Below are 27193 nucleotides of genomic sequence, written 5' to 3' on the forward strand. Positions count from 1 at the left end.
TTGTGCGTTTTGGCCTCAGATAGCCTCACCATGTTTGCTCCCACATAACCCCAGCATGGTTAGGAAACACAAAGAGGAGTTGGAATGGTCTTTAGCGCCCTCTGATGGAGAAAAAGGCCAATTTGTTTTCTTAGTTGTGGTCATAATAGTGCAGACAAGCAAAACACAGTCAGACAGATTAAAGTTCATATAAATGGATTCATGCTCTCCTTCTCTGTAGCTTTTTTAAAATCAGCCTGCAGAGTGAAATGTGCAGCTACTTAATCCACTCTGACTGACCACTGATCCGCCGTGCCAACAGATAACTGGTGTGGGTTTTAAATGCAGACAAGGCTGGTAAACTTGGTCTAATAACACTGCAGAGTTCAGAGCCGTACGGCGGCACATTGCTTATTCTCTTTCATCTCACTGGTGCCTCAGAGACAGAGACAGGAGTGGGTTTAGAAAGATGAGGGCTGTAGTCAGAGGAGGTGGAGGGAAGGGGGAGACAGCCAGGCTGAATCTCTCTCTCTCTCTCTCTCTCTCTCTCTCTCTCTCTCCATTTTTTTTATTTTTACTTTTTTTTTTCTTGCCCCTGGGGTGTGTGCTGCTGCTGCTGTTGCTCTCTCTTTGTCTGCAGACTGATTAACACGAGACCAAAGGGAGTAAATATGAACTGTGTTACATGATGACACCAGAAAAGGATGATTTAAATGCATGAACGCAGGCAGTTCTTTGGGTCATATTTTGTGGCGTTACTTTCAACAATGAAAACGAAAAAAGATATATAATGTTTAGTTTAGCACCAAAGTAAGGCATCCCTTTGAATAAAGTTCTAATTTTAAAATTATTTTTAACAACAATGGTAAAAAAAAAAAAAAAAAAAAGTACATTTTTCTGGGTTCTCTACTGTCCCCAAGTGGCAAAAAAAGAAAACATACTGAAATGTTGCTTTAGCCTCAATAATTGAACATTTTGCAGTAAGTCTAACTCACCACATGATGGCACAGTTATTGAAACTGGCTAAGTCTTTCTGTTGTTCTTTTCACAAAGAAAATGCATATTTGCAATTAAAACCAGCACCATATTCAGCTCCTATAGTTTTAATTACTGTAGGCATGTTGTCCTAAATCTACGTGTCTTTAGTTTTTAGTTTGTGTTAATGTTGTCAGCGAGATCATGAGGAACCAGACCTTCCTCTCGTTCTCATTTCTGCCCTCAGGGTGGAAAGCTCTTGGAATTCCTTGGCGGAGCCGAACTTCCTCAACACTTGTTCCTTCCTCACTGACTCAAACTGAAAGAGACTCAAGCATTTACAATTTAATTTTAGATTAAAGAACCCTGATAGCACCAGCTCAAATGAGTTGTGTCCATTTTAAGAAACCTACTTAGAAGTGCAGCTGTGATTTTTCTTGTAAAAACACCCACTAGGGCCTTTAAGCTTGTGTCTAAGTTTGCAAAAATAAGCATAAAGGCTGATTTTGTTACATATTAACATATTTTAAAACTATGGACCATGCTTGATATTTGTTCAGGTCTCCAAATTTAAAACTTAAATTAAACCTTCTGACTTTTTACCAAGTTAATCATTGTTTTAGATGGCGTTTTTACCTAAAATAAGTAATGCATTTTTAGCTATTGTCCATTTAAGCTAGTACGATTCTGTTATTCAATGACAAACTAAAAGCTAACTCATCAAAACCCATTGTGTTCTGTTCACCGTAAAGTTCTGCGTTTAGAAAGTTTCGATCAGAATCAGGATCAGTAAAGTTTATCTCATTTTTATCTTTATGGATGATATGATTCTGTTCAAAGATCAAGCAATTAATCTGAGGCCTAACCTGAGCTTAGACAACAAAATGATTCTCTCAAAAGTTCATACAATAACGGTAAAAGAGGTTTGTTGTGGAACTAACTCAGGGGAAATTTAGAAAAGGTGTTTTCTGACTTGTCAAATTTTGTATTTTAGATGCAGGACAACTTTGTGTGAGGCATTAGGCATTTTATGGACTATCCTGCTGCTCGCCATTCACAGACCAATCCGGACAGTTCGAGGTAATAAGGAAGAAAAAGGACTTTGCTCCAAAACGCCTGACATCATGTGCAGGGCTTGTGATGCAGCGGAAGTGTCTCCAGTCGTCGCAAGGAACGGACACATCTGTAAGGTAACAACTCTGCTGAAAATTACTTTTTATCTCAAAGCTGAAGGGTGACATTACTCCTCTGCATTGGCGTTGAACAGCATCACATCATCTTGTCAGTTCACTGAGAGACGTTTGTGGAAAACGAATGGATAATGCTAAAGTTATCCGAAACCAGCTTCGTCAGTCGTACTGCAGCAGTGTTGATGCTGATATTTATTCATCTTGTGTGCTGGCTCATGTGATCATTTGGCAGCTTTGTCCTGCTGTGAGGTGACCATGGAGTGGGACTGGGACATGAGGCGCACCCAGTCACTGAAGAGCATCCCGTCATCAAGTGACAAGCTCACCTGGACAGATGGAGGACTCCGGGACAAGGCAACATCTGTGTCCCAGTTAGTGGCCAGGTATGAGAAACACCATCTCTCACCGTGTTTAAATATGCATTTAAACACCACAGGAAATCTCTTATATTAATGATGGTATTTGTGTATGTGAAAGGTATCAGACTGCTGTGAAAAACAGCACATTACGCCGATCCGCTCCAGTAGAAACAGGCCAAGGAAAGACAAAGAACGTGTTAAATGAGGTAACCTTGCTTCTCAGCTCTTTGTATGGATGGGAAAAGAAATAATCAGTTCGGCTCCACGCAAAAACTCTTTCCCTGTGTGCATCATTTTCAGATGACATCCTCTCCTCTGCAAACTCGAGAGTCCCACCTGGAGTCTCTGATGAGGAGAAACAAAGAGAGGGAACAAACTCGGGGCAAAACCAATTTGTCCCGCAGTAAATCAATGGGCAGCCTTCAAACCGGCTCCGGGTCCATCGAGGCCCTCAGGGCTGTGTTTGAGTCAAAATCGCCAGCACAAAAGAAAGTAAGGCGCAGCTTTAAAACTACTAATGTAACATTAAGTCCCACCGCAGACGTACCGATGATGAATGGAGAGGCTGAGGATGTGCAGAGAGCTGCAGAGGAGAAGAAAATACCCACAGGAAATAAGGCTAGAAAGGAGGCAAATGAGGATTATGTGGCTCAAAAGGTAAAGACAATCCTTTTTATAAGCTGCTTCTAAATAAACAAACCCATTTCTACAGTGATCAGAGTACAGCTTTACATAAAATCAATAATCAGAAAATCAGACTCACAATCATTTAGCTCAGTTTCTGTTTGTGTGTGGACAGCTGTGAATGTTTGTCAAAGAAATACTGTTTCCAAAACCAGGATTATATGTTTGTTTGCAAAAGTTTAGGTGAAAAACTTCACTTTCTTTGTCTTCAATGCAAGATACGCATGAAATAGAAATTATTAACTATCCCACCCTTGCAGATCTCAAGTTTCCGGATCTCATTGGGTTGTCTAAGACACTCATTTTGCACCTACAGATTTTTCACATTTGTTTAGTCAGGAAACTTCAGGGCTACTAAAGAAATCTAAGATTTTACATGTGCGTGCTTTGCATCACTGCCCTGCGGCATTTACTGAAAGCAGGGCATTTGCATTTAAAATAAATTCATTTGTTTGTTTTCTTTTTTAATTTACTGCTTTGCTTTTTTGATTAAAACAACTAAGGTTGTAGATGTTCTTCCTTGGCTTGCCAAGCATAAATAAATAATTTAAAACTCTATGGTTGACATGTATTAAAACATTGTGGCAAAAAGCAATAAAAGCTACTAGAAAAAAACCCAACCTGTAGGCTAGATTTAGTTTATTTACAGTTATGCACACGTCCTGAAGAGGACACTTAATGACATAAGAGTGACAGAAAATATGGAAAAATATTTATGCGTTTTGAGAAAACTCTCACAGAGTTTCTCAGAACAATTACTTATTTGTTTTAATTGGTTATTTTTCTCTCCAGGTGGAGAATCAGACCCAAATGGAGAAGAGGAAAACAATAGCGGGTATCGATTTTGAAAAGATAGCAGCATCTGAAGCCTGTGAGTTCAACACTAAAAGTTTTCATTTCCTAAATCAGTAAAGAAAGCCGCATCTGTAATAAATAAATCTGTAAAATAAACAAATGTTTGTTTATACATAATAGATCAGCTTTTGTACTGATTAGTTATCAGCGAGTCTGCACAGTTTGATGAGGGGATTCTGGTCGGTAATGAAACAACTTAAAGAATGACAACATGTACAAATGGATGCACTCGAGACACATTCAGGTCAAAATCCAGCTGATAAGACCAAGAAATACAACAGGCACCAGGCCCCTGACCAGGGTAATAAGGAAACTGGTTCTGACATTGTGTCCTCAAGTAAAACAGACATTTTGACTCCATGAATCTAAACTGTGAAGACACTTTACATGACTCCTTTTAGATTTAAATAAATAAATGAACAGCATGACTCAGTCCGAAGCTGCGGATGTTATTTATAAAGATATAAAAAGATGTGACATCTCAACATCGTGACTTTGCAAAGAGCTGTGATTGACTCGGCCTGGTGTGAGCCAGTGGGTCACTTCAGAGTGGGACAGAAATAGCTGCCGCACCACAAGTCCTGAATGAGCACGAGGGGGCTGGAAGGGTCAGCTGCATCCAGATAGAAAGAAGAAGCTCCGGAGAGAGGCAGAAGCTTCGTTACAGGAGTCCAACGAAAAGGAAAATTGATTCATTTTACACAGATTTTCAAGACACTGAGAAAATAGGGTTCGAGGAATCAGGAGCTTTTCGTCTTCTGTGAGTAGAGATTTGTATTTTAACAGAAAAATGTTTGCTCGTATCTATAAAATAAAACGAAAAACATTAGGCTTAGTGCACAACATGTTGTACACTGTAAAATCTAACACGTTATTCCAAAGTCAAGCGAAAATGAAAGACTGCTTTAATATCGAGTGAAACAACACATTTGTTCCACTAACCTTATTCTGATTATAAAAAATCTTCTAAATGATATGACTTAGTCAAACTGAGTAATCGTTTGAGTTTGTCCAACTATTTTAGCTTAATTGAAAATGGAAAGTTGTTTGAACCTTTTGTTTCAGTGAAGCTGATTTGGATTAATTAACTTATTGAAATTCTTAGGATGACAGTTTTTACCTGTGCCTGGTTGTTTAAATGACTGAACTAAAACCGCATTACTTTCACTTTAAATGATCATTTCAATATAAGTAATGTGACTTGTTTAAATCGCTTTATGGTACAGTATTGAACTCATCTCAAGAAATCCCTATTTGTGACTGGTTGAAATAATTATTTAACTCCTTGAAGATGATACAAGGAGAATGGCCTGAACAGGAAGGGGGATGAAGAAAATACAAAAATCTGAATCCACCCAACCTCCTGACTCGTCTCTAAAACCAAGCGGTCTTGTAATTTTAATTCAGTAAGATGTGAAATTGTAGCTAAGTCATTTTAACTAATAATTTTATCAAAACAACTCCTTCAATCAGTTGTCAAACTGTCATATAAACAACTCGTGGGAAGCTTTTCTTTCGTACCACTGGTTTACTACTGTGTGTAGTTCTACAAACATTTCAGATGCATGTTTACTTCGTGCTTCTCTACGCTCAGCTGCAGCTGCAGTGACTCGCCCGTCCTGTAGCTCTCAGTATGTGTGTCAGTGGAGTCGGGTATCTTTCCCGCTCCACCACACGTCTACATTTATAACTCAGCCACATGACAGCTGTTAAATATCAGCCCAAGAAGGGCTGTCACTGATTGCTAACAAACACTGAACGTTGGTTTAAAGAAGAATTCAGTCAGCAGAGTGTTACCGGATCCTCCAGTGTTTAAGTTATTTTATTTTACCTGCTACAAAGTTCAACATGTGTTCCCTGTTCATGTTTGTGTGTCTGATGTTTCTGCAGATGAAAAGAGGAGGACAATTTCAGACTTCAGGGACAGCTCCTTCATCCAAACCAAAGAGATCCTGTCTGTGTCGGTCAAAGCCATGTCTGCTCTCTACATGTCAAAAGTCGCAACTCAGGACTCCACAAACAGTATTTCCAAGGTGGTAAACATTAAATTTATGATTATTTGTTTTCCCATCTTCTAGAAAGATTATTTAAAGATCTTAGTGCTGCATAAAAAGTCTTTACAAGATTGTTCTTTAGCTCTACAGTAATTTTGATTATGTTCTTTTATTACTAATATACGTATGTTTACTTCTCATTGCTTCAATACCCTAAATATTATGACAAATATGTTATATATTTATTCAAAGTAAACTTGTTAGATAAATTCAGACAGTGAAGGAGACACAGAATTGTGCAAAAGTCTTGAATCATCCCTCCTTTTTTTACATTTTACTTTAAAAGAGCCAGATCTTGCAATTTTTTTAAGTGGCTTAACAAACAAACAACAACAAACATCCTCTGATAATGGTTAGGACTGGAGTAGAAATGAGTGAAAAGCAGTCAAAGTCCAAAGAAAAGAACTTCTGATTATAAAACGTTAAAGAAATACAAAAATATCTGGTCCCTTGGAAACAAAGTATACAGAAATTAGGCATCATTTACAGCTTTTGTACAATATAACCGTGTATAAAGAAATGTGGAAATCTTGTGATTCAAACCATGCAACATAATTCAGTTTTAAAGATCATTTCAGACGTGACATGTCAGCTCATTTATGGGAAAATGGTGCAAATATAGTTTCTAATAAAGTTGTAAAACATAACAAAACAACAAATGTATGGATGTGTGACTAATTTAGACTCCATACATATTATTTTTAACTGTTCACATAGTCAACATATTACCTGATAAAGTAAGACAAGTTATTGTTTATTAAAAATATAAGCCTGGCTATTTGATACCAGAGAAAATTGTAAAGTCATGATATTATTACTAAATCCAGAGAATATGAAGAAAACTCTTTTTGTAAAACAAAGCTAAATGCCGATATAAATCTTTAGGCCCTAAGGCAGCACACAGACTTGCAGCTATAAATCTGTTCACTTTTTATAATGCAGTTTAACATTACACATAAATCATAAGTTAATTACTGAGGAAACAAAGTCTGGCAGCCAGACCAGTCGGTTTATGTAACATCAACCCGATCTGACACGTTTTCCTGTGTTGTTTTTCCCCCACATTCAGGAACAAGATCAGACATGTGAATTTCAGAAAAGAGAAAAACTCAGCAAGGTAAAGCAGAGCATCATCGCATCATTTGCATGATAGTGTGGTTGGTGAAACGGACCCATGACCATTTTGTTTGGAATGCTATAATGGCAAAAACATCTACCACAGAGTAATGTTTCATGTGAGGCTAAAACCAACCATGTGGCTGCTTTGTTATGAGAACTACGGTTTAACTAAAATGCTTTTCACTTCTGTCATATATTGTATGTTTAACCAATTATGTGGCTGCATTTGTGGTTGTATTAGCTTGTTACTTCTGGAGTTCACCTAACCTTTTTACACCTAACATGGAAGTACTGCAAATCCAGGTGATAACATAATTCTCATTCATGCGTTTGCTAACTGTGGAGCATGGTTTTCACTGGCTCGTGAATCCCTGTTGAAAAGAGTGGAAAAAGTAAGAGCATTACTCTGTTCTTCTAAGATGGAGGAAGACTCCCAACAGAAGACCATAGACCATCTTCCACCTCAACCAGAGAGGCATGAAACAGTACCGGAAGACATTTCTGGAGAACATCCTCAACAATCCCAACTTTCCAAACAAATGCTGTACCAACAAAGGCAGAAAAATGAGCTGAGAAGGCTCCTGAAGCACACTCAGCCGGAGCTGAAGACACTGGATGATGTTGTGGACGAGGAGTTTGCTGAGGTTTTGAGCTCAGAAACGGCGACAGCTGATGATATGACCGGATATGAGGGAGAGGTCCTTTCAAGACGCTTGATATTTGAGAGCCGTGGCTCCAGTGGCAATATGTCACCTTATACCGCAAAGATCCATATGGCACCGGGAGCAAAGGGAAAATGTGATTGTAGTAAAATATTGACTGTTTCTGAAAGCTCAAAGGACGAACCTTTGGTTCAATGTGTTTCTGAGATCATAGAGAATGATAATTCTTCTGATTTAAGGCCAGATTTTACCAAAGATGTTGAGGAAGAGGTGATAAGAGTAGATATTAAAGCCACGAGAAGCATATTTGAAAGTCAGTCCAGGCCAAATCCAGATGGGATCCAGGGAAATGTTTCTAACGAGAGAAAAACAGTCCAAAAACCAAACAAAGTATCCGAAATATCCTGTAAAGAAAATATACATGACAATACCAAAAATACAAACTCAAATTTGGAAGTACAATGCGGTCATGTAGGTCAGAGAGCCGAACTAGACTTTTCTGGCAGAGACAAATTTCACAGGGATGAGCCACTTTTTGAGGATGACTTCACAAGTTCAGATTCAGAAAGTCACAGTGAAAAAATAAAAACAAGTGCGTCGCTTTTCCAAAATAACCCTTTCATTTCAACAAACATCGAGAGAGAGCATTCTTATGGGCATACATCAATACTTCCAAATGAAAATAGTGCAGCAGGCGAAGACTATCTGACTGCCAACGTAAAGAACAGAACCCATCTGTTTGAATCAATGCCGTTTGACAAAATTATGCGTCAGAACAGGGATGAAATTGAGATGATGGTGGAAATCATTAAAGAAACGTTGAATTTCCTCTATCAAGTAAAAGCCATTCAATCAGCTGGGGTGATTATTGAAGTAAACGACACAATGTTTGCTAAAAAGGCTAAATTCACACTAACAGAGCGTGGACCTGAGATCAAATATGATGAAGTGGCTGAAGGTGGTGCTCAAAACTTCATTCTCCAGTTGCTACCTCGAGTAAATTTAAAACCTCAGATCACTTACCTAAAGGAGGATAGCAAAGGGTCTATGAAGGCCACAGTGGTGGATGTTCTGGTTCACCATCGTCAGGTAAATACAAAGAAAGACACTGAATTCAAAACTGCCAATGTGGTTCAGCTTGTTGAAGATATTCTCAATCAAGACAACTCTCTAAGGAAAGGAGTGATCATTCAAGAAGATGTCAACAACAGTGCTGAAGTCATTGTTTATTCCCTCTACAAGTACCTGGATGGAGAGGAAGTGAAGAGTTACAACTGTCCAAAAAGTGCAGATTATAATGAAACAGAAGCAGACTGCATGACTAATACAGATGATAAAGAAACAAGAAGCTATCTTACAGCATCAATCATAAGGAGCCCTCAAGAAACCACAGAAGACCAAACCTGCCCAGCGTCAATCAGGCCAAATGTAAGAGTAAACGTAAAACTCCTTAAAAGCTGTATTGAAAAAGGTGACTTGGAGTATTTAAAAACTCTTCAGGATGACGAACCAACAGTTCAAAACAATGAACTTTCTCAAAACCAAATAGTCATGGGACAGAATAGCGAATCTCATTGTGAGCAAAGAAGCGATCTGGTTGAAGAAGGTAACTCAGAGTATGTTCCAGTGGATGTAAAGAGACTTAAAAGCATGTTCTCTGAAGATAAAAGTCATTTTCAGGGCAACTGTGGTCAATCTACCAGTATTTTTAATGCATCATCCAGAAAATGCCAGTACTCTACAGAATGCAATACTGAGGCATTCTCCCATCAACAACCTAACAATACCTTTAGGGAGAGGGGAGGTCAAGCAGCTAAAGACGGTGTACCACATGTTGATGACAGGGTTCACCAAGCTGAACTTGCAGAAGTATTAGATGATGCTGATGACATTTCTGACCTCCAAACTGCAATCCAAAACCTCCAACATGTCACAAAGGAGGCCAAGTCGTTTCATCACTCAATGGAAGATACACAAAAAATCTGTATTGCAGAATCATCAGAAAAACCCACTGATGCTAAGACAGCAGGTAGCAGATTACCTCAAGAAGATATGAACCCACAAGTGGAATCATGCATTGAAATTAGTTTGGGTAAAATCCCATTAGCTTCAGATGTTTCCTCAGGATATGAATTAGACTGGAAACACCATAACACAGAAAGGTACCCTGAGAGCAACTTTCCCGAGAAAGTAAAAACTGCTGAGACTTGCAGCAAGAAGAGTCAAGAATGCACAGAAATAGAAATTCAAAAGCAACACATTCAAATAGCAGCCTCTTTAAATAGTTCAGAAAAATCACCTGCACCAGAAGAAGATGAAGTTGTTTTTCAGGGTAAAATTCAAGCAGCTTTGGACTCCTTGGAAAAGTCCAACATTAATGTCACAAGAGGAGATTTTAGAGCAGCTATGATATACCAAAATGCTTCCAAATCCCATCAAAGAATGTCACAAAATGCTGAAACTCCAAATACTAAAGAGCTTTGCCCCGTGGCTGAACATAAATCAAGTCAAGTACCACCAAAGCAAGAAGTGACTAGAACCATGCATGAACCCAGTATGGGTGCTGTTTCACAGAAAAGACCCACTGGTCCAAAGCCACCTCTTCCACCTAAACCTGAGCATCTGAAGGGAAAACAAGGAGATGATCTGCCAGCTGTCACAAGGAAGCCAGAAGCAACCCAAAGTAGTACTGTAAGAACCAAGGAACCAGTTCCTCAAGATCCTCATTCATCCACAACTGAGAATAAGCAACGTGTGTTTACATCGACCAACATGTTGATGGATCACCAAACTAATGAGCCACAGGTGTTGCAGAAAATCCAAGAGCGGGATCAAGTTCAAGGTTCGACTGTGTCCTTCAAAGATATTGGAACTGATGAGAACATTGTAAACAAACAACCGGAGATGAGTGCCATGGAAAAGGAAAACCTCCCACAGAACGCACTGGGAAAAGACATAAATGAAACAGATGAAAACCATATAGATTTTCATGAAGCATGTCAAAAATTTGAAGGTAAAAAGGCATCTTCAGTTAAGACTGTTCCAGTGAAGCCAAAAAGACATAAAAGTGCCCACTTTGATGACAAAGAGCCAAAAGACTTACCAGGAGGCCACTCTAGAGGTCTAACTGTTTCAGCACAAGTGGATCAAAAACCAGCTCAAATAATGACTAGTCCATCATCTAACACCTGTGGAATAAGTGCTGAGAAAGAAGACAAGCTTGAAAAAAACACCAAGCACAAAGTTGAGATGAGGGAAAAGAAAAGACAGACAGAGACAGAGGATGAACGCAGACAGCGATTGTCTGTACACATGGATGAAATTATGAGAGGGAACATAACAGCAGCCATGGAAATTTTTGACAACTTGCGAAAGCAGGAGCAGCTGCAGAGCATTCTCAGTCGAGTTGAAGAAATTGAGCAGGATACAAGCAACGTCGATGTGAAGTCTCTAAGGAGAGTGTTCGAGAATGTCCCTGATTGGGTTTCCAGCTCTGATAAAAAGAAACAAAAAAGGGTCAGATCAGAAAATAATGAAAAACCAATGCAATTACCAGTAGAAAAAACAGAAAGCAAGTCATCGATGGAACATGTCTATGGAGATCTTGCACGCGCTAGTGAGGAAATCATGAATCTAAAAGAGCAGACTTTAGCCAAACTTAAGGACATAGAGGATGCCATTAAAAAGGCACTTTGTTCTGTGTCTACACTGAATTCAGACTCAGATATTGCAGGTTTATCGTGTCTTTTCACAGAGTCTTTAGGGAATGTGCAAGTACCTTGGACTTCTGGCAATGTTGGCAAAATTAGCAACAACTCAGCACAGCAAAGTTTCATCACCCAAAAAGACACAAATGCACGAGCTACTCAGTGTGCAAGCTCTGAAACATCCTCTACACAACAAAGCACTCCATCTTCACCTGCGTTTATCTCCATTCAATCAGCAGCTAGAAAGACGGATAAAATTGTGCCTCCGGAAACTTCGACCTGTCTGAAGTGTCAGCCAAGTCCAAAGACAGAGGAGAGATTTCGAACAACGAAGATGTTGACGTGCAACAGCGCCGCTCAGAGTGAAAAAACAGACACAACAAAAGGCAGGGGGAAACAATCACACAGCCCACAAAACATTAATCGAGAGGTCAGTGTGCTGGAGGTGCAAACTGACAGTGAAAGCAGCAGTAATGTGGGAACAAGAACAGTCACAGAGAACTATGAGAAGGCTGATGAGTTTGGTAACAAAGTTTACACATCCAAAACCTCGACGGTCCGAACTCCTCCACTAGAAACTTTACCAACAAGAAGTCAGACTCTTACCAATCCGTCAACGTGTCAGGTCTCCACATATCCATAGGGTCATAAACAAGGGTTTGATGTTCTTATACATTGTCATGTATTTTATTTTTTGACTTTTTTTTTGAGTTTGCAACTTAGCCAGGTTGTTTAAGTTTCTTCCGACTTTTAGACGTTCCTGTCCGTTTTATCTGCTTTTGGTCTACTTCAAACAGAATTCCTTAAAGTTGTATTTGGTTTGCTTTTGAGCTTTTGTTACACTCTTTTCTTCCAAAGAATTATCTTTGCCAAGAGTTCTCTCCACAGAAAAAATATATTTTTGGTTTGAACTAAACTCAGTGTCATTTTTCTCATCAGTTTCAACCAGCCTGCCGAGAGACGTGCTCGGCCTGTCTGAAGCCAGTTTATCAGATGGAAAAAATTGCTGCAGACAAATACATTTTCCACAAAAGTTGCTTCTGCTGTAAAAAGTGCAAGAAAAAATTAAGGTGGGATATTAAAATATTCATTTGAAAAAAATCACCTCTAGGTATTAATAAGTGCTTCTTAATGATTGATTATAAAGCTTTTCATTTTTTACCTAAATTTTTACAATCCTTTTTATTTATTTTGAGTCATAGATTTTTATTTTATGCCTAACTTTCTATTGTCTCCATTAACAGATAACCCTTGTTATAAAATGTTTGTTGTATTAGATGTAAAACAAAAACCAGCAGGTGCATTTATTCTCATATGTTAAGCATCTATAATTAAAAAAAAATATAGATTTATGTGATAAAAAATGATAGCCAACAGAACAAGCATTTGAAGTTTGATTTAGCTGCAAAAAAGAGGCTTTGTGCTTTAAGTAAAAACAGAGTATGTAGTTATTTAAAAAGTTTAACAGAAAAACAACTCTATGGAGTTTGTGGAAGAAATTGAATTTTGAATTTTTCCCTAAGTTTGATGAGTGTATATCAAATTACATTTGGATTTTTAATTTTTTTGTTTAATTTTGTTTTTCTTGGTTATAATTTTGCAGAAATTAGTGCCAACTTAATTAAAGGTATGAAACAAAGAATATTTTTTTGCTTGTTTGCATGTAGGGACTTTATGAAAAAGGATCTGCAGACACTCTTTGTTCTATAATTTAGATCAGGGATGTCAAACTCTATTCCTCGGGGGCCGCTCTCCTGAATGTTTTAGATGTGTTCTTGCTTTAAAACACCTGATTCAAATGGATGACTTGTTGCTTCTAGAGAACTTGATGATTCGGTGAGGAGGTAATTAAACCATTTAAATCAGGTGAGTTGGGCAAAAAAACTAAAACTTCCAGGACAGCGGCCCTCGAGGCCTGGAGTTTGACACCCCTGGTTTAGATAATGCAGCCTGAGACATTTTTAAAGGCTTAAACTTGGATAAAATTCTGTCACCAAAAAAGTGGCAGAATTTTCTTCACTTTCTTTTGCCTTTGAGTGATAAGGGTCATTATTCTGGTGCTTCTACATGTGTCAGTGATAATGGAAAACTGGTTGTGTTTTTTTTCCTGTGAAATATATGTTACTGTTTAACTGTACTTTGCATTATTCAAAAGTCTTGACTTTGAAATTTGCTAACAGTGTGTTGTCTATAATCCAAGCAGCAGAAAAGCTTAGGTAATAAACAGCACATTTACTGAGACACTTAAAATTCCTTTTTAAAAATAATGGAAATCCTCTTGTTGCATTTTATGTGAATGTCTCATATTGTCATTTTTTTCTTTTTTTAACACTCATTCTAACTTTTGGAACACATTCTGTGCAGCTCATAACATCATACCACCCAGGGGTGTCAAACTATTATTAAAATGTCTGCTCAGTCACCTCCAGTCAGTGCACACCTTTCCATGTTTATTTTGAAACAGTATGATGCATGTATGCTGCCACTAAAGTAGAACATGTGCACATACAGCGCATTAGAAACAGGCCTCCAAAATGAGGGTTCACGCATTTCTGTAAAGCAGTTATGAGCAGTCAGCATCTTACCTGCAGCAGATGCCAGTCAGAGGGATTTCAGTTTGGAGAAGCAGGGAGAAATTCTCATGGAGGAGTCAAACTAACAACTAATCAAACCGGAGCCTATTCTGAAGCAGATTTTAGCCATCTATAACTTGAACCTCCAGTAGTTCATGGCTCTTCAAGCTGACACTATGTTATGGGTTTTTACAACACGTCACTTTTGCATCATTTGCAACAGAAAGTTATGATTATGTAGCATGTTCTACTTTACATAGGTTTCACACAGAACCACGATGAACTGTGTTTCGACATGTTTAAACTTCAGTGTAAAAAGTGTCCTGGTGAACATATTGACAATAGAGCATTGTTTGAACTACTAAGTTTTTTGAAGTTTGGGTTGTTGGATTTGGGTCAAATCTGCTCTAGAACAGACACCAGTCTGATCAGCCATTAGCTTGACTCCATTTGAAAACTTCCTCTTGCAGGTAAGATACTGATCACTACAGAATCCCCTCAATGACATGAAATGCCAAATGAATCTCAATTTGAACCTGTTTAGGCAACTATTTGGATATTTTTGAAGCTTTTGTTGCACGTCGGTGGTGTAACCATGATGTCCTTATTAATGTTATTAATAAGACCGGAAATAAAAAACATGGGGTTGTTTTAACTGATACTAACTTTTGCTCATTTGTAGCATGTACAGTTACGCGCCATTAAACGGTGAATTCTACTGCATATTTCACTACCAACAACTGTTCAAACGAAAGGGGAATTACGATGAGGGCTTCGGACACACTCAACACAAGAACAAATGGCTTCTAAGGAGCACGTCCAACACAGGGACTGATGACTCTGAGGCGTAACTGTTCAGTGAGAAAGTGAGTATTTCAATCATATGGTGGCTTTCACTTGCATTTCCTGGAATGACATGTTTTTAAATGGTGTCCTGTTTGTATCCTCAGCTGATGAGCTGGTGACAGTGACAACACAGAACATAATTATGAAGCTGTGTTTGAGGCACCGTGATGTCAACACCTTTACGGACAGACAATAACAACAATTTACTAACAATTTCCAGTTAACAATTTTAGACGACATGTTTTCAGCGCATGTAGTCAGTTTTATTCCGTTTGATTCTTTCACTGGTGTGAAATTCATATAAGGACTATGTATGATGCTTTTTATGTAATTTGAAATTTAAAACAAATCTTTGAATCTTTTTTTTATTCGGAACAGAGAATATGAAATATATATTCGTGCAGTAATATAAAACAAATCCCATTGATGATTGTCTGTTGGTTTATTTTTCCATAATGTTAAAAAATTGTAAAATGCAAAGGCGAAATCAATCAGGATGCAATTCTGTGAACCACTGATGTTTTTTTCTTTGTTCCATTTTGTAAATCTTTAGTGATAACAGTAAACATTGTAAACAACTTAAAAATCATTATCAGGTTTGTACAATGAGCTTAAAAGAACCATATAAAAACAGTCTCACCAATTACTATTTGTTTCACTGCAAAGGCTCTTAAATGATGTCTTAACCTGTTGTGTTTATGGAGTATTGATTCTTTTAGAACATCTGTCATACTGTTTAAACCATATGTGTTATTTTGCTCTCAGTGCCTTCAGGTTTATTGTTTTCAGTATCTTAAACCATGACTCAGCAGTTGTTTTTATCAGTCACTGCCATGTAAGGCTGGTGTTCATGTAACAACATGGAAAGAGTGACCAGGTTTTTAACACTGGGGATAACGAGGTGAGTGGGAACAGGTGGAATGATTACGGAGTCAGGACAGGTGTAGATGGGCGTGGCTGACAGGCAAGTGAGTGATTGGGGAAGAGTGAAACGAAACCATGAACATGAGACAAAAACAAAAGGCACATACAACTAAATAACAGAATAGAAACAAAACAAAAACACAAACCAAAGAACTAAATAAAAATAAAACATAAACAAAACCCAGAAAAAAGCCAAATCACCACATTTAAGATTGTTGTGTTCATTGCTGTGTGTTTTTATGAGTCTCAGTCCCTCAGGAGGATGTAGAGTTTTTGACTGTACGTGTTTTTGGCCACTCCCAGGAGAGCAGCTGGTTGGGAAATCAAAACTGAGGATACACCGAACTCACACTCAGAAATATAAGACTGCTGTCATAACAATGTTTGTTTATTTATGTCGAAATGTTAACTTTAAAGTTGTCATGAAGGCAGGTGACATTAGAATGTTTATTTTTAATCTGAATTTACAGAACAACAACAGCAACAACTTGTTGTGTTGATTAAAAAGAAATCACAATGTTTAATGTTATGCCCTGTTAGCATATTGAGAGGTCATAAACTGACAGTGATTGCCAGTTTAAACATTAACTTGGTGGATGGCAGTGACTGTAAAAGGGTAAACTTCACTTATAACTAAATCTGTCTCTGTTCCGTCTTACACTCGAAGGATATTAAGTTCCCAAAATGAGCAACTTTGGGCAGATCCTGAAGGAGATTGGAGAATTTGGTTTATTTCAGAAGCGCTTGGTGGCTGCCTTGTGCATTCCGAGTTTATTTGTTGCTTTTGACGTGATCGGACAGGTGTTTACGGGCATCAGCTTCCCTCACCACTGTAACACAGACTGGATCCTGGAGCGTGGTCCCAACCTGACGGATGAATACAAAAGAAACCTCACTATTCCAGTGAATAGCGAGGGAATGTTTGAAAACTGTAAAATGTTCACGCCAGTAAGTTGGGATCTGGAAACTATAGAAAAGTATGGAATTAATTCAACAACAGGATGCACAAATGGATCGGATTTTGAATCACCTAAAGGGGCCTCCAGCCTTGTGACAGAGGTAAGTTACTTTATTTATTTACAGCTGAAGAACAGAAAAAATAAATCCTCTAATGTGGATGACGAAGCTCTTTTTAGTGCATAACCTTTGAGATCAAATAGATTATGTTAGAAAAAGTCTGCAAATTTTCCATTTGATTTAGTAGCCAAGTTAGTGAAGCTGTTTGGTCATTATTCATAAAGTTTATGTAGACTTTAAAACATTGTGTGGCTTTATAAAAAGGCAGCACAACCATTGTAGCAGAGAGACCGGTTAAAGGGCCCTAAAGCTCTACTTTTCACTTGGATTTGATTGACCTCATAAGCTGAAAACCAAACAAAAAGTCACAATTATTTCATGCTGAAATGGTCATTGAAATATAATGTATTTTAATTGGACAAAAAAGTACAAAACATAATTTAAAAGTTAAAGAATAAAGAAATAGTGTTATATGTTTCATCTTGTTGTCTTAAATCATTATTAATTCTGAGCTTTCAGTAAAAGGTACTGTAGGCTGAGATAGTATAAAGCTTCTATAATTTAAGATGTTAACAACTATGGTAAAAAATTTAATCAGGTGGACAAAAATATATTTGCAAACTTCTTAGAGACATAAGATTTGAAATGTTATATGTCTAAAGAAAGTAAAGACAAGCATTAAGGAGTTTAGGGGATTCTTTCTGAAATGATAAAGGGTATACAATTTAAAACCCTAAAAGTGCAGCCATTGATCTTTAAAAGTTAATCAGTTACTTTTCTTTACGTTCACTTATGTTCATCAAACACGTGTTAGAAAATGTACACAGGGTCAAAATACCAGATAAGGTTGGGATTGGCTCATAGTGAGAAAAAAAATGAAAATAAAAATCTAATAATCCCACTTAGATCCATCAAATCCAACATTTAAAAGCTTGTCAACTAACCAGGTATTAGGTCCATCAATCAGTTCAGAGAAGTAACAGATGTCAAAGTTAACATTGTGAGACATTGAAAATGCAAAGATTAAAGTTTTGTCCGTGAAACCACTTTAAGACTTCAAGTAAGAGCAGAACAAAAGGCATTTCCTAAAGAAAAGAAGCAAGAAAGCACAGTAGGAGCAAATCAAAAAGCACAAAATGCTAAAAATAAAACTACTTTTTTTTTTTTGGTCATTAATAAAAATGCTGCATGTGGTGCAAACCCAACAGCTCCCGTCGTTCTCATCATCCTCACACGGAAGCATGGTAGTGGCAGCATCACAATCTGGAAATCTTTTCAGAAAATTGTCATCCTTGTGGTAAATAAAACATTTACAAGTTTTTAAAACACTAAAAACAATAAAAGATATAAAGAACAGAACTAAAGGGACATCTTTATTACTTTTAAACATTGGAGTAGCATACAGTGCATGAGCTGTTTTTTTAATTGTTGTTGTTTAGTTACAAGAATGATTTCCCTTCTCTGTATCAAAGGTTTTATCTTCTGATCCTTTGCAGTAAACTTTGTTGTTTTAGATTTTTAGGATGTTCTTCTTTCCAATAAAATCTTGATTAAATATGCCATTTTAATCCCAAATTTCCATACTAGAAATAAAAAAACCATTAAAATGTCAAGTTAGGTGGAGATAAACATTTAATTCTGCTGGGTTTTCTTTAATCTTCCTTTATGTTTTGTCTACTTCATTGTCAGTTCAACCTGGTGTGTGACAGCAGCAGTTTGATAGAAGCGTCGCAGTCTATCTACATGGCCGGTCTTCTGGTTGGAGCATTTGTCTCAGGGCAGATGGCTGACAGGTACCCACCACCGATTTAACGGCTGAGAGACCATTTACTTGCAAATCGAGTTTTTTTTATTTTCTTTTATAGATCAGTGCCGCCTTGAACTATAAAAGGAACCTAAATGTATTTGTGTAACCGTTCTGCCTTCCTGTTTGTAGGTTTGGTCGACGATTCGTGATTCTGCTCTCACACCTCCTGCTGTTCTTGTTCGGGGTGGGTGCTGCCTTCTCACCCAACATCTATGTTTACATCGTCCTCAAGTTTGGTTGTGGGATCTCAATTTCTGGAATCCTTGTCAATGCCTTTGTCATTGGTAGGTATGACGTACACAGCTGAAATCTTTGCTCAAATCTACCACAGGATCACTTCGAGTAATAATGAGCAGCATAAATTCACAGCATGCTACTCAAAGTTTTACAAACAACAGAAAGTATTAAATCTTTAAATGTGCACACAATCAAAACTCACCTTTATTATCTGCAACATTGTTTTGAAGGTGGAGAATGGAGCGACTCTTCCAAGTTTGCCCTCTGCACCATTATCTCCCACACTTTTTTTCCTCTGGGACTGATGATATTATCTGGAGTTGCATATTTGATCCGTAACTGGAGGATCCTGCAGCTGGTGCTCTTCTGCCCTCTTATCATTGTCCTGGGAATCTTCTACTGGTCAGCGCCCACTCTGACAAACATTAATATAAGAATCACACATTATTAAAAAAAAGAATGATAACACATACATCACAGTTTGAGATTCTAGGGTTATATGTCAACTAGGATTCTCCCAGAGTCAGCTCGCTGGCTCATAACTCAGGGAAGGAAGGAGGAGGCCATTAAAGCTATACGGAGAGCAGCTAAAGTAAACAAGAGAAATGTGCCAGAAGAACTGCTGGAAAAAGTGAGTCAGATCAAACAAAGTCTGGTAAAATCAAACCCAATAAAATCTTACTGCTTTCTAATGAAATATTCAGCTGGAGGTTGAAGGTGCGACCAAAAAGAAAACCATGTTGGACATCTTCAGACAATCATATCTGAGAAAACGGGCTCTCATAATGAGCAGCGTCTGGTGAGTATTCTGTTGCCACATTTGCAACATTATCGCGGTTTTATTCAGACCCTGTCTGTCATATTCTGAACATCTTTAAAAACAAAGAGCTTGCACCTCTCATCCACATGTAAACTGAGATTTTGGTGAGAAAACACAACTTTTAAAACCTCAATTTTTGACATATCTGTTAGACTTCAGATACATACAGTGGCTTTTGTGAAACTATGACGTAGCTGTCTGTTTCTCACACACCCATGATCACTTTGTGCCCTAAAAACAAAAACAACAAAGCCATTTTATTATGTCTGTCTCACGGAGAAGAAATTGTAAAGACCATCAAAGAAAATATCACGAGCTACAATTATTTTTGAACAAGCTTTAGCCAAGCTAAGAATGTTCTTTCTCTGTGTTTGAATATGTTGCCAATATGGCATGGATTGGGCACTTTTATCAGTGTTTTTGTTGGAACCCTTGGACGGAGATTTTTTTTGAAAAAGTAGAAAAAATATATCTATAGTAGTGTAGATGAGGCTTTAAATCAGTGGTCTCCAATCCTGGTCCTGGAGGGCCACCATCCTGCATGTTTTCCTTGTTTCCCTGCTCCGACACACCTGATTCAGTGGTTAAATTACCTCTTCATGTTCTGCAGAAGCCTGTTAATCACCCTTTGATTCAAATCAGGTGTGTTGGAGCGGAGAAACAGGAGGACCAGGATTGGAGACCCCTGCTTTAAAGGGAATATTCAGATCTTTTGAGATGGGGTTTTGTGAAAAGGTTTGGAGCAGTTAATATCTTCCCTGTTATAGATGGCTGTTTGAGCAAGTTCGGTTTAGATAAACAGAAATTAAAGACCCGATTGACAAATTAGTCTGAGTGCAATTAAGACCAGAGTGGATTGCTGCCCTTTTTAAACAACATAATTGAAGTTAATTGTTCTAGGCTAAAGCCATCTATGGCCAGTAAGATAATAATTATTCATAACATTTCGACTGAACCTTTCTTCAAAGATCTAAAATTGTGATTTAAGTGATCGTAACTCTCATTTTTAACAGGTTTGCAACAAGTTTGATGTACTATGGTCTCAGCCTCAATGTTGGCAACTTTGGTCTGGATATTTACCTCACACAGTTCATCTTTGCCTTAGTGGAATTCCCTGCACGTTTGGGCATTTTGCCTCTCCTCCAGCACTTTGGGAGAAAATCATGTCAAGCGGCAGTGCTGTTGTTTGGAGGTTTGTCCTGTCTTGGGATTCTTCCTGTACCAAAAGGTAATTTAATGTTTGTCATCTACCATAAAAATGTTCTTTTTAAAACAATAAACAGACCTTTTACCATAAAATTAATAGATCACAAGGAAAGGTCTCAAAAAGTCTAAAATAATGACCTTTTTTGTAAAACTGATAAACATTTCTTTGCTTGTCAGATCTTCCCATCGTGATAACAGTCATAGCTGTTCTGGGTAAATTTGCTGCCACTGCCAGTTTTGCCACAGTTTATGTTTACACTGCAGAATTATACCCCACCATCCTGAGGTAAGATCCAAATGTCCAAAAAAAAAAAACTTTGGATCAATTTATTCTTAAGGTATTAAGAAATAATGTACCTTTCTGTCCTGTCAGACAGAATGGTATAGGTCTGAACTCTGTGTGCGCTCGCGTGGCGGGAATCCTGGCTCCTCTGATCCGGCTCCTGGTGGTCTACCATTACACCATCCCCATGCTGATATATGGCATCATCCCCATTGTGGCTGGGGGTCTTTGTGTACTGCTGCCCGAAACCCGCAATGCTGAACTTCAGGACCACGCCGAAATCCCGTGAGTGTTCAAATTACTTTACAACAGAGAGCTTGTTTAACTTATAAGGTAATCAAGCAAAAATACTTATATCCAAATTGTTTATAATTTCAGAAAACCCATCGATGGATCCTTTCCTCCAGAAGACAAAGCGGAAAAGAGCACAAAAATGTGATTTTTACAGTTACTGCATTTTTCATAAACATTCTGTTTTCTCTTGACTGATATTGAGGTCATTTTGTATGTAGTTATATATAAAGTTTATCAGCTGAATTATGTGTCGATCATTATTGTTTGTTGTTGCAATTTGTATATTTGTCATCACTCCTATGAAAGCTGTGATATACACTGTCTAATAATAGAAGTATATGCCGTTATGATTTGGGGTTGCACATTTTCTTTGTCACTTTTGGCACATAAAAAATATTGCATAAACATCAAGAATTAATAAGTGAAAAAGTGATTTTTTTGTGATGGACTTTGTTACACCTTTAAACCAAAACAAAATACTTCTTTGTGTACATTTTCTTTCATGTTTGTATGATTAAAAAAATAATTGCAAATAGTTTTTGTTATGTAAAATGACAAGTCTATGTTGTTTATAGCAGCTTAGGTGTTCAGAGAGATGATAAAGGTTGCAACTACATAAAGTAAAATTATTGAAATTGTCATATTGGGGTCTATATTTCTAGTCCACATGCAGAACACGAATCAGGAGAGCAATAAAAGATATGAATGAGTTTATTTGAACAGCTCTAGAGAATGGAGCGGAAATGGCGGGTCTGGTCCAGGGGGGAAGGACTCTCGGAGTTTCAGCACGCTACGAAGGACAGCAAGATGATGGTGAGTTCACAGCGTGTGGGAAATCGAATTGCTGGCGGAGAATTGGAACAATCTTACTTGTGAGCAGGCGTTTGTTGTATTAGGAGGGTAACTGCAGGGTTCGGGGTCCTAGTTCCTTGTGGTCCTGGGGGGAACTGCGCTTAGTCACAGAAATCCAGACGGTAGCGAAGGAGGGCGTCGGGGACGGACAGGTAGATTCAGGCCGAACGGAGACAGAGGAGCGGGTCGACTGCCAGTGGAGAGATCCTTGCGATCAACAGAGGAGGTGAGTCGGGAGAGTCCAGGACTTCTCAGGGCAAACAACCTGGAAACAGGAAACAACGAAGAGAATCACTACTAATTCGGTCAACGAGAAGAAATAGAGACTAGCTCTAGGGGCTCAGAGGTACCGTGGCTGGCTAACACTCAGGCATCAGAGTGGTGGCAGTCAGCTCCTCTTGTACACCTTGCCTGACGAGTAGATTGATCTCAGGTGTGCAGGATGACGACACACCACTCCAGAGAGGTGAGTTTGGTGCTATCTGGTGGCGAGATGGTGAGTAGCAGAACCTAGACTCTCACAAGGAAAACAAGGAACCCTGGAACACAACAGTACCCCCCCCTCAACGGTCGCCACCTGGCGGCCGAGACGAGCAAGATGGGAGCGACGAGTGATAATCTGTAATGAGGGAAGGATCTAAAATAAAAGAACCCGGGACCCAGGAGCGATCCTCCGGACCGTAGCCCTCCCAATCGACGAGGTACTGCCAACCACGACCTCGCCGACGGGAGTCCACGATCCGGCGGACGGAGTAGGCCGGATGACCATCAATTTCTCGGGGGGGAGGAGGGGGCTCGGAAGGAGGGCAGAGCATGCTGGTCTGGACGGGCTTTATCTGAGAAACGTGGAAAGTAGGGTGAACTCGGAGGGAGGCTGGCAGACGAAGGCGAATAGCGGAGGGATTAATAATGGCTTCAACCTCGAAGGGACCAATAAAACGGGGAGACAATTTCTTGGACATGGCTTTCAAAGGAATATCTCGGGACGATAACCACACCTTCTGGCCGGGAGTGTAGGTGGGAGCAGGAACCCTTTTACGATCTGCCTGTCGTTTGTTTTGTTCGGCTGTGCGGTTAAGGTTGTGAATTGTGGCTCTCCAAATGTTCTGGCAACGACGGATATGGTGGCGGACTGAGGTTACAGAGATGTCTTCCTCTTCGGACGAAAGCAACGGGGGTTGATAACCTAGGGAGGCTTCGAAAGGGGACAAACCAGTTGCTGCAGAGATGAGGCTGTTATGTGCGTATTCGACCCATGGGAGATACTGGCTCCAATCTGATGGATTGGAGGAGGTGAAGCAGCGGAGGGTAGTTTCTAAATCCTGATTACGTCTCTCAGTTTGGCCATTAGTCTGTGGATGAAAACCAGAGGTGAGAGAGACCTTAGCATGAAGTGCAGTACAGAAATTTTTCCACACCTGGGAAATGAATTGTGGTCCACGGTCCGATAAGATCTCCAGTGGTATGCCATGCAAGCGGAAAACGTGTTTAATAAGTAACTGGGCAGTTTGAAATGCTGTGGGTAGTTTACGGAGGGGAACAAAGTGGCAGGCCTTAGAAAAACGATCTATAATGGTTAAGATGGTGGTCATGCCTTTAGAGGGTGGCAATCCTGTGACAAAGTCTATGGAAATATGAGACCATGGGCGTTTGGGGATGGGTAGCGGCTGTAGGAGACCAGATGGAGGTTGGTGAGATGCCTTATTACGTGAGCAGATGGTGCAGGCTAAGACATACTCTTTAACATCTTTATGGATTGAAGACCACCAGAATTTACCGTTTACAAGTGCAATAGTACGGCTGATACCTGGGTGGCCCGAGAATTTGGAGGCGTGAACCCACTGTAAGAAACGGGCTCGGACAGAGGTGGGCACATAAATCTTATTAGGTGGGCATGAGTCAGGAGTGGGTTCATAAAGTTGGGCTTGTCTAATAATATCTTCAATCTCCCAGGTAACTGCTGCAACGGTGCAGCTGGAGGGTAGGATAGTGGCTGGAATCTTTTCAGAATCCCCAGGTGAGTGGAGTCGGGAAAGAGCATCCGGCTTGATGTTGCGTGACCCTGGACGGTAGGAAATGGAGAGGTTAAATCTGGAGAAAAATAGTGACCAACGAGATTGACGGGGGTTAAGCCTCTTAGCTGATTGCAGGTATGAGAGGTTTTTATGATCGGTCCAGACCAGCACCGGATGCTCCGCTCCCTCTAGCCAATGCCGCCACTCCTCCAGAGCCAACTTGATGGCCAACAGCTCCCGATCCCCTACATCATAGTTACGTTCAGGAGGGGATAACCTGCGGGAAAAGAAAGCACAGGGATGAGTTTTGTTGTCTTGGGAAGAGATCTGGGAAAGCACGGCTCCAACTCCTGTATCTGAGGCATCAACCTCAACAATGAACTGTTTGGAAGGGTCTGGCTGAATGAGTATGGGTGCATTAGCAAAAAGGTTCTTGAGTTGAGTAAAGGCAGCTTCTGCCTCTGGGGTCCAACTGAAGGGAATCTTGGTAGAGGTGAGGGCAGTTAGCGGTAGGGCGGTTTGACTGTAATTACGAATGAATCGGCGGTAGAAGTTGGCAAAACCCAGGAAGCGCTGGAGCTGTTTACGGGTTTGGGGGGTCGGCCATTCCAATACCGCTCGAATCTTCTCCTCTGTGGGTCTTACCCGTCCACCCCCAAGTATGAATCCAAGAAATGACACTGATGATTGGTGAAACTCACATTTCTCAGCTTTGACGTACAATTTGTTCTCCAAAAGACGTTGTAGGACCTGGCGAACATGATGCTTGTGTTCCTCTAGAGTCTTGGAGTAAATCAAAATATCATCCAGGTAAACAAATACAAACACATTTAGAAAATCCCTCAACACGTCGTTTACGAGGGCCTGGAAAAAGGCTGGTGCATTGGACAATCCAAACGGCATCACCAGGTATTCAAAGTGACCTATTGGTGTCTTAAATGCAGTCTTCCACTCATCTCCCTTTCTTATACGGAGTAAATGATAAGCATTTCTCAAGTCAAGTTTTGAAAAAACTGTTGCACCATGAACAGGTTCAAAAGCAGAGGATAACAGAGGCAGGGGGTACTTATTCTTAACGGTTATGTTATTTAACCCTCTGTAATCGATGCAGGGTCTTAGTGAACCATCCTTTTTACCAACAAAAAAAAACCCTGCTCCCAGAGGAGAGGAGGATGGGCGAATTATGCCGGCTGCCAGAGATTCCTTAATATATTTCTCCATGGTTTCTCTCTCTGGTCGAGAAATGTTATAAAGACGGCTTGTGGGTAGAGGCGCACCAGGTAGGAGATCTATGGCACAATCGTATGGTCGATGTGGAGGTAATGAAAGAGCCTTGGACTTACTGAATACTGGAGCTAGGTCATGATAGTCAGGTGGAATGATCGATAGGTCGGGTGGATCTGCCTCCTGCGGTTCTGCCGATGGCGGACCTGGGGGAACGGCTGAGTGGAGACAAGACAAATGACAGGAGGTGGACCAGGATTCGACAAGTCTATCAGCCCAGTTGATGTGGGGATTATGTTCCTGGAGCCATTTAAAACCGAGGATGATGGGAGAGTTGGCCATGGGAAAAACAAAAAAGGAGGTGAGTTCACTATGATTTCCAGAAATGATTAGGTGTAATGGTCTGGTCTGATGAGTTATTTGGGGTAAGGTGTTTCCATCAATGGCAGTGACTCGAAGAGGGATTGAGAGTGGCTCGGTTTCAATAGACATTTGCTGAACTAACATACTATCTATCAGATTTTGTTCACAACCTGAGTCAACCAGAGCAGACAATGAGAATGACTGATTTTTACAGATCAAGGTAGCAGGTAGTGACAGGCGAGGATAATCTTTTCTCTGTAGGTGGTCCGCCAGCTCCCTCACTTCTACTGGCGGACCCGGGAGTTTAAACGGACTGGGCATTGGGCGAGGAAATGTCCTGGGGAGCCGCAATACAGACAGAGACGAGAGGAGATTCGTCTCTGACGCTCCTCAGGAGAGAGATGTGTCCGACCCACCTGCATGGGTTCAGGGTCCTGAGAAGCCTGTGGTGGAGAAATCGCTGGCATGCCTCCCTGAAACTGAACTGGTGGGTCTCTCTGTCTCCTCGCCCTATTACGGGACCGGATCCTATTATCAAGTCGGATAGTTAGGCTGATTAGTTCTTCCAAAGTCTCTGGTTCATCTAGGACAGCCAGTTCATCTTTTAACCCTTCGTTAAGAGCGTTGAAATAAACGCTCTTCAATGCAGCTGCATTCCAATTAGTTGCTGCTGCTCTTATTCTGAAGTCTATAGCAAAATCTGCTACTGTGCGTTGGCCCTGTTTAATCCCCATGAGCTGGCGTGAGTTGAAAGATTTATCAGCGTCTTGATTGAAAACCTGTCGGAACTCTTTCAAAAACTCATCAAACGAGCAGTTATAATTTGAGGGTGACGGAAATCGGGCCTGGGCCCAGTCTAAGGCCCGCCCGGATAACAAGGACAAAACATAAGCGATTTTAGAACCATCTTGAAGGAAACTCTGAGGGGAGTGGTTGAAAATTATAGAACATTGCATCAAAAACCCTTTACATTGGCTCTGGTCTCCAGAAAATCTCTCAGGCAGTGGTGGTCGAACCTCGGAAAACGTGGGCTGGACCGGAGCCGGAACTGGAGCTGGGTCTGACGGAGCCTCCTGAGAAACGGAAGGTTTGAGATAATCAACAATTTCAGCTAACTGCTTGTTAGTCTCAGCTTGTCGGGCGCTAAG

General features: G+C 39.8%; 2 protein-coding genes across 9 annotated transcripts; both read left to right on the forward strand.

Moving 5' to 3' along the window:
- Positions 1-1984: 1984 nt before the first annotated feature.
- Positions 1985-15694, forward strand: LOC108230444 (xin actin-binding repeat-containing protein 1). Of its 7 annotated transcripts, none has more exons than XM_037973214.1 (10): positions 1985-2139; positions 2377-2527; positions 2622-2709; positions 2804-3160; positions 3980-4058; positions 5933-6075; positions 7166-7213; positions 12524-12654; positions 14840-15023; positions 15108-15694. In XM_037973214.1, exons 1-9 carry the CDS (start codon positions 2079-2081, stop codon positions 15006-15008), a joined length of 1227 nt encoding a protein of 408 aa, XP_037829142.1. In that variant the 5' UTR covers positions 1985-2078; the 3' UTR covers positions 15009-15023; positions 15108-15694. The 7 variants fall into 7 exon arrangements, 6 of the variants coding, with proteins under 6 accessions (XP_037829142.1, XP_037829144.1, XP_037829143.1 ...); XM_037973216.1 differs by lacking the exon at positions 15108-15694 and adding an exon at positions 13188-13211 and having other exon boundaries at positions 14840-14973; XR_005232600.1 differs by lacking the exon at positions 15108-15694 and having other exon boundaries at positions 12524-13211; positions 14840-14973.
- A 441-nt stretch (positions 15695-16135) lies between these two features.
- LOC108230351 (solute carrier family 22 member 13) lies at positions 16136-21793 on the forward strand. 2 transcript variants are annotated; one of them, XM_017406442.3, is made up of 10 exons: positions 16603-16986; positions 18634-18737; positions 18881-19035; positions 19219-19390; positions 19499-19619; positions 19693-19787; positions 20822-21036; positions 21192-21300; positions 21388-21582; positions 21676-21793. In XM_017406442.3, exons 1-10 carry the CDS (start codon positions 16612-16614, stop codon positions 21734-21736), a joined length of 1602 nt encoding a protein of 533 aa, XP_017261931.1. In that variant the 5' UTR covers positions 16603-16611; the 3' UTR covers positions 21737-21793. The 2 variants fall into 2 exon arrangements, with proteins under 2 accessions (XP_024859634.1, XP_017261931.1); XM_025003866.2 differs by lacking the exon at positions 21676-21793 and having other exon boundaries at positions 16136-16986; positions 21392-21531.
- The last annotated feature ends 5400 nt before the right edge of the window (positions 21794-27193 follow it).

This window comes from Kryptolebias marmoratus, linkage group LG21 (assembly GCF_001649575.2).
Source record: "Kryptolebias marmoratus isolate JLee-2015 linkage group LG21, ASM164957v2, whole genome shotgun sequence".
Taxonomy (NCBI): domain Eukaryota; kingdom Metazoa; phylum Chordata; class Actinopteri; order Cyprinodontiformes; family Rivulidae; genus Kryptolebias; species Kryptolebias marmoratus.